The sequence below is a fragment of the Salvelinus fontinalis genome, chromosome 2 (genome assembly GCF_029448725.1).
Source record: "Salvelinus fontinalis isolate EN_2023a chromosome 2, ASM2944872v1, whole genome shotgun sequence".
Classification (NCBI taxonomy): Eukaryota; Metazoa; Chordata; class Actinopteri; order Salmoniformes; family Salmonidae; genus Salvelinus; species Salvelinus fontinalis.
The window spans coordinates 85683094-85694220 of NC_074666.1; the positions used below are offsets into that span (position 1 = coordinate 85683094).

The 11127-nt window shown below is 44.1% G+C and overlaps 1 protein-coding gene across 1 annotated transcript; it reads left to right on the plus strand.

Annotated features, from left to right (window-relative positions):
• Positions 1–2830: 2830 nt before the first annotated feature.
• Positions 2831–10910, plus strand: LOC129830104 (beta-1,3-N-acetylglucosaminyltransferase lunatic fringe-like). The gene is made up of 7 exons (XM_055892338.1): positions 2831–3402; positions 7880–7928; positions 8215–8317; positions 8434–8587; positions 8709–8960; positions 9075–9160; positions 9299–10910. The coding sequence occupies exons 1-7, from the start codon at positions 2971–2973 to the stop codon at positions 9363–9365; spliced, it is 1143 nt and encodes a 380-aa protein (XP_055748313.1). The 5' UTR covers positions 2831–2970; the 3' UTR covers positions 9366–10910.
• Positions 10911–11127: the final 217 nt, after the last annotated feature.

Consider the following 11127-nt stretch of genomic DNA (forward strand, 5'->3'; position numbering starts at 1 on the left):
TGTAAATTAAATAAATAGAAAATGTATGTGTACAGGATTTGCCCAGAGCGATATGCAACCTCTTTACCATGTGCAGATGCTTCCTATGGACGCACAGAGCAAGGTGAAACTGTATGTAGTCAGTTTCAACAGTGAGTGTGCAATCTTTCAGCACTGAGTGGATGTGTTTTGTAAGTTTCAGTGGTGAGAACAAGGCCTTAACAATAAGTGGTCTGACAGAGACATTTTTGTGGCTAGACACAAACAATAAAAAACAATAGTAATATTTCTCAAACTGACCTCAGAACTGACAGAAATGCTTTACATCCCCTTTGTGCATAGATCCTACAGTGAATGAGGAATATAAATAGCACCCTTCTAATCATAACCACCCCACTCAGGCCCCCCAGGCCCTCTCTATTCAGATCCCCAGAGATGTTCAGAGAGAGATCAAGCGCTATTGTGTTTATTGGTGGGTCTGTGGGCACTCTCTGGTGGAAGTGGGATACTCTTTACAAAGGGGATTTCAATTAATTGAAATTCAGCGGTAACATTGTTAGAAGGGCACAGGATGGGATGGAATGGGGTACTGTATGGTGTGGTGGGGCCGTTTAAGGGGAAAAGAAGGTTTGATGTTTTTGTTGTAGCTGTCAGTGGAGGGAAGACAGGAGCAAAAAGGGGGATGGCTGGCATGAAGCTGGTATAGAAGAAGGACGTTCACTTAGTACATTTCACCCGCCATTTTAACAACTGCCATTGTCCCAGGAGTCCAAGGAGTTGTCTGACCAAAAGTATTTTTAGAGGTGGGACGAATCTCTTGCAGAACCAGGAGAAAGAGCCTGTTGATCCAAGAAGAATGAGGGCCAGGGAGACAACCCCCTCTCACTGATTTCTTATACTTGTTTTTTCGCTGCCTTTTTGTGAGCAGTTTTAAAAGATGCACAAAAGGACAATTTGAGGTGAAAGGATTACTTCTCAGCAACATTTTGTGATTTTTGTTTGATTAAAAGCCCACCTTTCAGTTTGTTTTCAAGGGACATTTAAGGAGAAAGGCTTACTGGTTCTTCTCCTCCATCCAGTGTGTTCTCTTTTAGCTCAACCAGTCCTTGTGATGTCGGTTCAAAAAGAGGACTAGAAGTATAAAGGTTGTATCCATACCAATTTACTCTGGTTTACTTAGCTCAACAAGAGAAGGGGTGGGGTAGGGCTTTAGCTAGATGACGGCAAATAAGGATAGTCAGTGTTAGACTGTTCTCCATATGACTTTAAAGCTAACCCCTACAACCAAAAGATGATTTCACATGATTCACATGCTTTTTCACATCAAACTGTTTTTTCAATTTAGAAACATGAGATTATAATTCTCATCCAATAGTTTGCTTGGTCCATTGGCCATTCTCTGAGACTGAGACTGGTGGGAGTGAGTGTGGGTATTCAGACCTGTCACTGCCAGCTGCATGGCAGTCGGTCTGCTGGAACTCATGTCAAGTCTAGGGGTCAGCCACCCCACTGGTTGAGAGACAGAATTTAAATAACAAGGGCTGAGGAATTGCCAACTGTTTAAAGCCCTTACAAGGTCAATGCAGAATAATTGCATTTGCTTGGCTGGTGAACAAGCTGCCCACACTTGGCAGAATTTGAATAAGTTCACAAAGAATTTCAACGAGGAGTCCAACTTTTTATATCTGAGAGATATTTGTATGACGTTGAACGTAGCCAAATGTTACAGAATCCACCGGTTCTAAATGGAAGTTTCCAATGGTAGGCCTAATCAATCATTTTAAACTCAGAATCCTGCTCTGTAACCAAACTAAAGAAATGCGTAATTCACAAGGATGTATGTATATGTAACAGTATAACTTTAAACCGTCCCCTCGCCCCGACACGGGCGCGAACCAGGGACCTTCTGCACACATCAACAACAGTCACCCACGAAGCGTCGTTACCCATCGCTCCACAAAAACCGCGGCCCTTGCAGAGCAAGGGGCAATACTACTTCTAGGTTTCAGAGCAAGTGACGTAACCGATTGAAACGCTGTTAGCGCGTACCCGCTAACTAACTAGCCATTTCACATCCGTTACATATAAGTAGCCTAAATATAGTCAAGATGTATTCAATTAGGCACCATCTCTTGTAGATTGTGAGGCTCGGACGTTCTTTCCACAAACAGGCCAACTAAAGTCAGATAGGTTTGTTAATTATTCAAGCCTATTTGAAAAATGCTACTTTTCACCACCACCAGCTGCAGACAAGGTGCTAACTGAAAACATGAGCAATGTCCACCTGCTGCTTTCTTAGAGTAAATCTTTCACTCTTATCTGTAACTGCCACGGGACTTCCCTGATAAGGAAAACCATAGGATCTGACCCCCTCCTTAATCTCCTCCAGCTAATATGACTTCTTTATTCAAATGTATATGTCACATGCTCACACAGCAACATATTTGATGTTCTATTTACCAAACTACTATAAAGGCCTACTTATAGTAGATTCATGAACAAGCAAAGTGCCTATAGAAAATAGCTGTAGGCTAAGCAGAATGTGAGAACTTTGGCGGGCAAGGAATTCAAAAGTAACAAGGGGCTTATATAATTTATTTCACACACACACACACACACACACACACACACACACACACACACACACACACACACACACACACACACACACACACACACACACACACACACACACACCTCACATCGTGGGCGTGTCTACGATTTAGATCTGCCTGGGGGGAGAGTCTTTTCTCAGCGTCCGCACAATATAGCGCAATATGGCACTTTACAGACCGCCCATGAGGCGTGGCTAGCTTGAAGGGTAGGTTATATAGTTGGGCTAGGACAAATTTGCATTGTATTACAATAATGCAGACGCACGGGACGGCTGTTTGATTTCTTTGTTCTATCTGGAGAGAATTACTATATGGACTTTCAATTTAGGTGATTCTCAGTATACAACTACATATTGTAGTTTTGAAATATATCAACATGTCGAAAAGTTATGGTAAGAAAACGGTTGTTTCTATAACCAGTGCAGTATTCACCTGCCTTATGTTGCTCTTGGTGGTCGCGCAGCATCAAAGAGTTCAGGTAGACGAGGTTCCAAACCAGAGAGAGATGGGGACGCGCTCACTCCAGAGCATGGACACCGTGGCTACGGACGGAGTGAAGGCTGATCAGCAACAGGTCAACTCGGAGGCGCAGGCGAAAAAAGGATTATCTGCGTATTTTTCCAAGTTGACCCGGGGACGGAGAGAGGCGGACAAGCCTGCAGGGTCCGCTCAGTCGGCGACAGATGCGTCCCCCGCAGAGGACATCAGTGCAGATGACATCTTCATCGCTGTCAAGACCACAAAGAAGTTTCATCAGTCTCGACTGAATCTCCTTCTGGATACCTGGATCTCTAGAAACATGCAGCAGGTAAGCCAACGCTACTACATTATAATCAGAAGAATATGGTTAATTTGAAATCTTCCATGGACATAACCTAGAATAAAACAATCACATATTTCCACTAGGTTTCCTTTAGTAGGCTTAGGCTAGGCAATTTACCATAGGACACAATGGTAAAAAAAAACGAATATTCTCCCTTAAAATATGCTTTACAACAAGCCACCAATGAGAGTTAATTGTTATTGCTGACCCACTCAAACATCTGTTCCACTCAGATCAGGTGAGATGGGTGATAACTGTTTGATTCTGAACTGTCCATGTTACCCTATTAATTATGCAGAGTTCCTTAGGCCCTGCCACTTTGTATTCTGCCTTGAGTGATGCCCCTGGGAACATAGGGAGCAGTTTCAAGCCTCTGCACCCCCCTCGTTTCCCCTCTTTTTCACCCCCTCTTTTGGGAGTCCCTGTGAATGCCCCGGTGCAATGCATGTCTCACAGCAGCAGCTCCAGTGCTGTCCCCTTTCCAGGGCTAACAAAGCGTCTTTCTGAAGGGGGGAAGAAAAGCTTTCCCAGCCCCCTTGTCTCAGCCGCTCCATGGGAACGTGGGAGCAGAGTCTGGGTCAAGCAGCCAAGGGATGGGGAAACGGGGGGCTTCGTTAAGGGGATGCTTGGGACAAAGGGGTGCATCTATAGGGAAGTTTGTGCTGGGAGTAGCATGCTGAGTATGAAAATGCAGCCCTGAGAACCAAGCTCGTTTTAGACTGGTGCACAAAGGCACTCAAAGCCATAGTCGAGAGGAAACAGAGGCTAGTCATAGTGATTTTATCCACTACCCAGAGTTGTCACGCATATTTTTCAAAAGTCAATTAAATTCTCCTCGGGCAAAATCACACATTCTTTATCCACCTTCTTTTGAGAACTCCTCTCTCCATCCCAAGCCAAACCCCACTCTGTTTTGGGTGTTTTGAAGGTTAGTCATGGCAACACTGTCTCTCTTTGTATGCAGAGGAAGTGGGGTGAGAAAATGGAACTTTGAACACATAAGATGCTTCACATGATCAAATACAGTAGCCCATTCAAAAAACTCCCTCCATTACATAATGGTCTGTGGTGAGTTTACTACATCCGATACAGGGGAAGTCTATCTGACATCTGTCCTAGTTCTTAAACTACCCCAGCCTGCCCCCCCCCCCCCCCCCCCCCCCACTTCAGGACAGGTTTATGCTCAGTAAGATGGGCTGTCAATAGAGTTTGGGAGTAGCAGTATACATGGCCATTGAGTGTTGTGCTTACTGTAGTGGATGATGTAAGTTAACTCTCTCTCTCTCTCTGAGATGGGTTAACAGCAGGGTTTAATCAGGCAGCTGGTGGGAGCCAGTGCAGGCTTAAAGGACAGCCTGGGCCCACAATACAAATGGGAGTTCCTGGAGGAAGGCTGACAGGTGGCCAGAAGTTAGAGAACAAAGGATGGTTCTAATGCCAGTCATAGGAATTAGGTCATTCCCAGCACATATGGACATCTGCACCCAGGCTATATGATAATGCTCAATTGATGAACACCTGTGGAGCTCAGCTGACTGAATCCAGTTGATCATGTCTGTAGCTGGTATCTGAAGCTGGTAGAGATTTCATGGCATTCTGCCAGCAGGTGAGGCCTGACTAGAACTGTAAACTGGGCAGATCAGAGCCCTGATTCGTATTTCCAGCACAGGATATACACTTTCTGTTTCCTTAAGCCAACGGACGTGCTATCAGATAATGTTTACATGTAAATAGAGAGGGTAGATCCAATCTGTAATTACCATGATAGAATTGTGCCTGTGGCTTACTGTGTCTGCAGAATAACATATCCAATTTAGTATTATGGTCAGAAGTTTGTTTTTTATTACATCAAATGAAATAAGTTATTGGGGGAAAAAATGATTTGGTTCAGAGAATAGTTGGTGTAGTGAAAGGCCCAATTGTTTTTTGTGAGTCATAAGTTAGTGAGTAAGCAAAAGTACTGTGACATAATATGGTAAATACTATGTTTTTTAAAGTTTTTTTTACAACTTGTTATTATGCACGGGTTGTTCAAATAGTAGGCCCTTGTTTCCGGTGTTTCAGCAGATTTCCCCCCTGGAACAATGCAGCTTCCCTAGTGAGTGAGCCTCAAAACAATGAGAGAACAAACTGTGCAGCAACAGCATTCCCTGGCCTGGCTCCGGGCCCTGCAGTACATAACTAGCTACAAAACACAGGTTGAAATCTAGCTCTAAACTACACATCAATGGACATTATAAGGGTATTGACTTTGGTTGTGTCTGGACAGAACAGCTGGTAGCCTGGCAGTGACATCATAGTGGTTGGATATGCATTCCATTTTTAATTGAAATTATACTAATTCGCCAGCAATCCCAAAACGAGCGTCTGTACGTCTGGCAGTTTGGAAGAAGACTTGGCTCCATTGTTGAGTTAATCAAATAGACCTTCACAGTATGAAGGAATGAGTCTGAATATCCATCTGGTCAGAGAGTGGGAAAGTGTCATTGTGTGTCTGTAGGTGGCCTGTTCTCTGTCCTGTAGTCCACACTCCAGTGACTTTAGTGCTGTGCCAAAGGCTAAAGGGAAGGGAGAACGAGACATGGTTGGGTGAGGGGGGGTGGAGTAGGTGGTTGTTGATGGAGGGAGATGAGTGGAGGGGAGTGCAGTCCGTGCCCTTCCTTCCCGGGGATCTTGAGACAGCCAGCCAGGCACCATGCTCTGCTCAGACTGGGCTGTGCCAGGCCTTTCTTTAGTGGGGAGGAGTGCTGTCGTCCCCAGCCCTCATCTCATTTGTGGTTCAGATAGTCATCATTAAAAAAAATGGTTTATTCTCCTCACGGGGCAGGACTTGTTATTTATGAAATTATGGGGGTAAATGAATTAGTATTCCATTTGAGTGACTTCTTTAATGTTTCAGTTAAGACAAAAGCCATTTAGCCCTTTGGAGACTTCTCTTTAGTTAACTGCTGCAGCTGTATGCAAATACCAGCAAACATAGTTAGAATTTACCCAGCGGAGGACTTTAACCAGCATGAAAACACCCGGCATTGTTCTATTGAAGAGGGACAGCGTATGGGGTGGTGAGAGAGGGGGGGAACGGGGGATGGGTAGAAGCTTGAAGTGGGGGTGAATGACCACACACAGATTTCAATTTACAAATCAGCAGTGAGACCCCCCCCCCCCCCCCCCCCCCCCACCCCTCTCCATCAGCCCCTCTCGACCCCTTTCTGTCAGTACCCAGGCCGCTCTGGCAGCTGCCTCAGTGATTAGGCTGTCCATTCAGCGGGACTTAAAGCCAACAGCGCCAGCCTCTGATCCCTTTACCAGTGAAACCACCACCCTTCCTTAAACAAACACAGGCCCAGGGCCTTGCAGCATCCATCGCACAACATCTGCTCCCAGTTTGTTGTGCAAACCAATCAGATAAAGCTTTGGCACCGATGGAAGATAGTGCTGAACTGTAGAAATGGGAGGGGAGTTATTAGAAAAGTGAATGTCTTTGCCTTATCGCCCTGTGGCATGAACTCAGCCAGCCCCACTGTTAAGATACAGATCTGATGGCTGTTGCTGCTCAACAGTCAGTGGCAGCAAGCAATTAGTGGGAATGTGGGGTTGGTTCAGTTGTCATAAACTGTTGGGAGGTCGCGAGCAGCGAGGAAGGAGTGAGTGGGCGCTGCTACCTGGCGTGTTGGGGCACGCGGCGGAGATAAGGCAGGTGCTGTCTCTCAAGAGGGGAAGAGTAAACGGGCAACGGCAGACACACACACAAACAGGCAACGGCAGACACAAACAGGCCATGGGGGCCCTTTCATCAGCCCTGTCTGTCTGACTGAGGGAGGGCTGCCTAGCACCTGCTAAGCCCTACCCACCATAAAACAACTCCTAATCCCTACCTGCTCTTTTAAGTGTGCCACTGAGGCTGCCTTTTGTTGTTAACTAAACACCAGCCTGCAGTATTCTAACCTTGGCAGCTTTATTCTTTGGCTACTAAGACCTTACTCTGTGTCACACAGGTGGTGCTGAAATTATCATTGGTGATGTCCCCATTGATATCTATATGATGGCCATCGATTTATATTTGTATTTCTAGTCAACATGTTGGAGTTAGGGAGTGGGTACAGATCCAGAATGGAATTGGGTCTTAATGGTGTTGGGGGGGAGGGATGGTTGCCTCCCTCTTTGTTCTATGTCTGGGATACTTTTGGGGGGCCTGCACAGTTGCCATGGAGAAAGGGGAACCTTGCATAAGAGGCCTTTATTAGAGTGGAGGTTGTTTAACTCCATGTGTTCTCCACATGCATAAATGACTGCTGGTAGATGGTCATCACACTGAAGTAGATGTATGGTGAACAAGGACATCAGACATACTGTATTTTGGACTCCAGTTGATTCTTGTGCCACCACTTGTTCTGTGAGGGGCTTTGATTTCACGGATTTCCACTCCCACAACGTGATCTGATGTGTTTTCCCTCCTCTTCAGACATACATCTTCACAGACGGAGAAGATGAGGAGCTGAAGAAGAAAGTTGGTGAGTTTTGGATTTTTTAGAAGCATTTTAGTTCTCATTTTATATTTATCTTAACCTGAACAGTAGCTGGAATTAGTTTATCATTAAACGTCCAGATTTGATAGTGAGAAACCAAGCCCCTATTTTAATCCCCATGGAATGTGTTGCTTTGAGCTCCTGGGGCATGTAGTCTTAGTGGCAGATGTCGTTAAGGCTCTAACGACGCTATAGTTACAATTACTTGCATTAACTAGCTAGTAAGGTACTAGTTTGTAACTCACCATCTCCTCCCTCATTGTTCCTACAGGGAGTCACGCCATCAACACCAACTGTTCAGCAGCACACAGCCGCCAAGCTCTATCCTGCAAGATGGCTGTGGAGTACGACAAGTTCATTGAGTCTGGGAAAAAGTAAGTGTCTATCTAAAGTGATGAATTTACCCAGGCTGTATATCATTCTAGATTTGATAGTGATTATTGTTCTAATTTAAATATTGTAACGCTTTAACAATGTTTTCCCCTCTTAGGTGGTTTTGTCACGTGGATGATGATAACTACGTTAACATGAGGACGCTGGTGAAGCTGCTGTCCCACTACCCCCACACCCAGGACATGTACATTGGCAAGCCCAGCCTGGACCGGCCCATCGAGGCCACAGAGAGGCTAGGAGACAACAAGATGGTAGGTGGACTTAGCCCTCCTGGCCTATGACAACTTTTCAATTGGTTATTAAAAGTTTGAAATGCTTCAGAAAGGTTGCATAACAACAACCTAACATGCTCGCCGTCTCTTTTTCTTCCAGAGACCAGTAAACTTCTGGTTTGCTACTGGGGGAGCCGGCTTCTGTGTGAGTCGAGGCCTGGCTTTGAAGATGAGCCCATGGGCCAGTGGCGGCCATTTTATGAACACGGCAGAGAAGATTCGTCTGCCTGACGACTGCACCATCGGCTACATCATCGAGTCGGTGCTGGGGGTGCCTCTGACCCGCAGCAACTTCTTCCACTCCCATCTGGAGAACCTGCAACAGGTGTCCAGATCTGAACTTCACAAACAGGTGAGATGTGAACGTGTGTCCGTCCGTCGTTTCACTGTGAGAAAAGAGTTTCATTATTTATCAGAACTTATTGGGCAGGGTTGCTTATTTCTTTCCTGTATTTGCTTATTCCAGATCACATTGAGTTATGGAATGTTTGAGAACAAGAGGAACATCATCAATATGAAAGGGGCTTTCCCTGTGGAGGAAGACCCATCAAGGTGAGACATTACACTCTGCATGACTAATACACAAATGGCGATCCTACTCTACTTGAACTATCTTGACTGTAAAGAGGGTATATCTTTTTTTCCTCTGTTAATCTAACCTCCATGTCTCTTTCTCTCCTTGTGTTCCAGGTTTAAGTCTGTGCACTGTTTGCTGTACCCAGACACCCCTTGGTGCCCGCTTCAGGTTGCCTACTAGGTGACCGGCTCCTTTGGTATCCTCGTCCCCGCCGTGCCTCGGTATCTGAAAGGCTGGTGGGGACCCGTGTTTGGTATCGGACTGTGATGTCACTGTATTTTTGTTTCAGTGGCACACGGACTCTGATAGTTTTACTGGGCTGCTGTGCGGCCCCCCCTTGGAACATTTCCTCCCTGTGTGGTGTCTTGGCTTCCTCCCCTGGCATAGGGGCAGAGGAGCCAGGCAGGCACTTAGTAGGAAGGAGCTTTCAGCATTATGGCTTTGCAGGCAATCAGTGCGTTGTGTTTTAAATGTTGCTTGTAAATGTATTTGCAATTCTTATAGAATGTACTACTTATATATCCAAGCCTTTTGCCAGCTTTACGTGATTAATTTGTTGAATTTCCATTGAATTGTTTGCTTTATTGTTCAATTTCTTTTTGTTTCTTCTGGGTTTTGGAAGCCATTCAAGGTGATCCTTTTAGGTTCTATAGAAATAATCAGACGGTCAGAATTTCTGAGATTGTGGAGGAAATGGTTTTCATTTGGGGATTTTTGGTTGTGGTTAATTTTTTTGTTCATTTCAGAAGACTCCGGACAAAAACAATAATATGAAGATATTTTGGTGCTTTTTGTTAATGATTTGTCAGTTATTACTAATATATGATTTGAGCTGGCAGAAGGCAGTTTTCCAAATGTGCCGTCAGGTTATAAAATCTGAGGTACATCAGGAATAAGCACTTTCTCCCTTATTGATAGTTTTAAATGAACGAATTGACAGAATTGACATCCCTAGATATGTTTCACAGCTGTGTCAAAACCAACGGATGTAATGACAACCCCAAAAATATCAATATCTCTAGATTTGATTGTATTTAATAACATTCCTTGCATTTGATAGAATCAGGGAAAATAAAATACAGCAAAGATAGCTGTTTTTTTCTGTTACAATCAACTGTTGATTTGTTTGAAGATGGTCTTGTTTAAAAATTGCACAGCTGGGTTTCAAATGAACTTTTGCTTGCTCTTGTGAAGTAGCTAAATTACCTCCAACTCTTCCACTGAGAGTTTATATTTACCTTTTTAGATTACCATCAACACATGTAATACTCTCTGATACTTTTTGCACAAAATGGATTGATGGAGAACCATGTACACTAGTCTAACTTATTCCTCAGTGAGTATGCGGGTTGGTTTTGTATTGAGCTTTGCAAGAGCAACACCAGTGTTTACACACACAGAGGTGTTCATCCTCGTTAAACGACCCATATTGGGTAGAATTGTATATGTTAATTATAAAGCAGTATTTGTGTACTGTGCATTTTTGTTGAAATGCTAAATGTGTATATTGAGGATTAGAATGTAAAGGATTTTGCTGACCTGGACATGTTTTTACTGCTTGTTGTAACTGCGCTAAATGGCTGTTATTTATCCTCCAGTATCTGGATGGTTCTAATGTTTGCTTCTCAGGGATTATGATCAAATCCTGATGTTATTACCATAGGAACCACTGTGGTGCCTGAACATGACGCTTGGAAATAAAGTTGGATAACCGCTGAGAAACAATCTGTGTTTCGTATTTTTTTCTATGACATTCCATTCATAGTAGGAGATTACAGATCTACTTCTACATAAAGATTAGAATGGAATAAACCATCCTTTTTTACAGATAGTGTGTGTGAACAAAATATCAGCTTATTCAATCATGTCATTATTCAGAAGGGATGACATGGGGTGTCATAACTTGCCATGATTTTATATGTAACTGTCTGTTAGAGGGCAC

What these genes read in the sequence shown, in the direction of transcription:
- LOC129830104 (XM_055892338.1), top strand. Translation starts at nt 2,971, where the DNA reads ATGTCGAAAAGTTATGGTAAGAAAACGGTTGTTTCTATAACCAGTGCA. An exon ending in TCTCTAGAAACATGCAGCAG is followed by an intron (nt 3,403 to 7,879) that starts GTAAGCCAACGC and finishes CCTCCTCTTCAG; the next exon opens with ACATACATCTTCACAGACGG. An exon ending in TTCATTGAGTCTGGGAAAAA is followed by an intron (nt 8,318 to 8,433) that starts GTAAGTGTCTAT and finishes TTCCCCTCTTAG; the next exon opens with GTGGTTTTGTCACGTGGATG.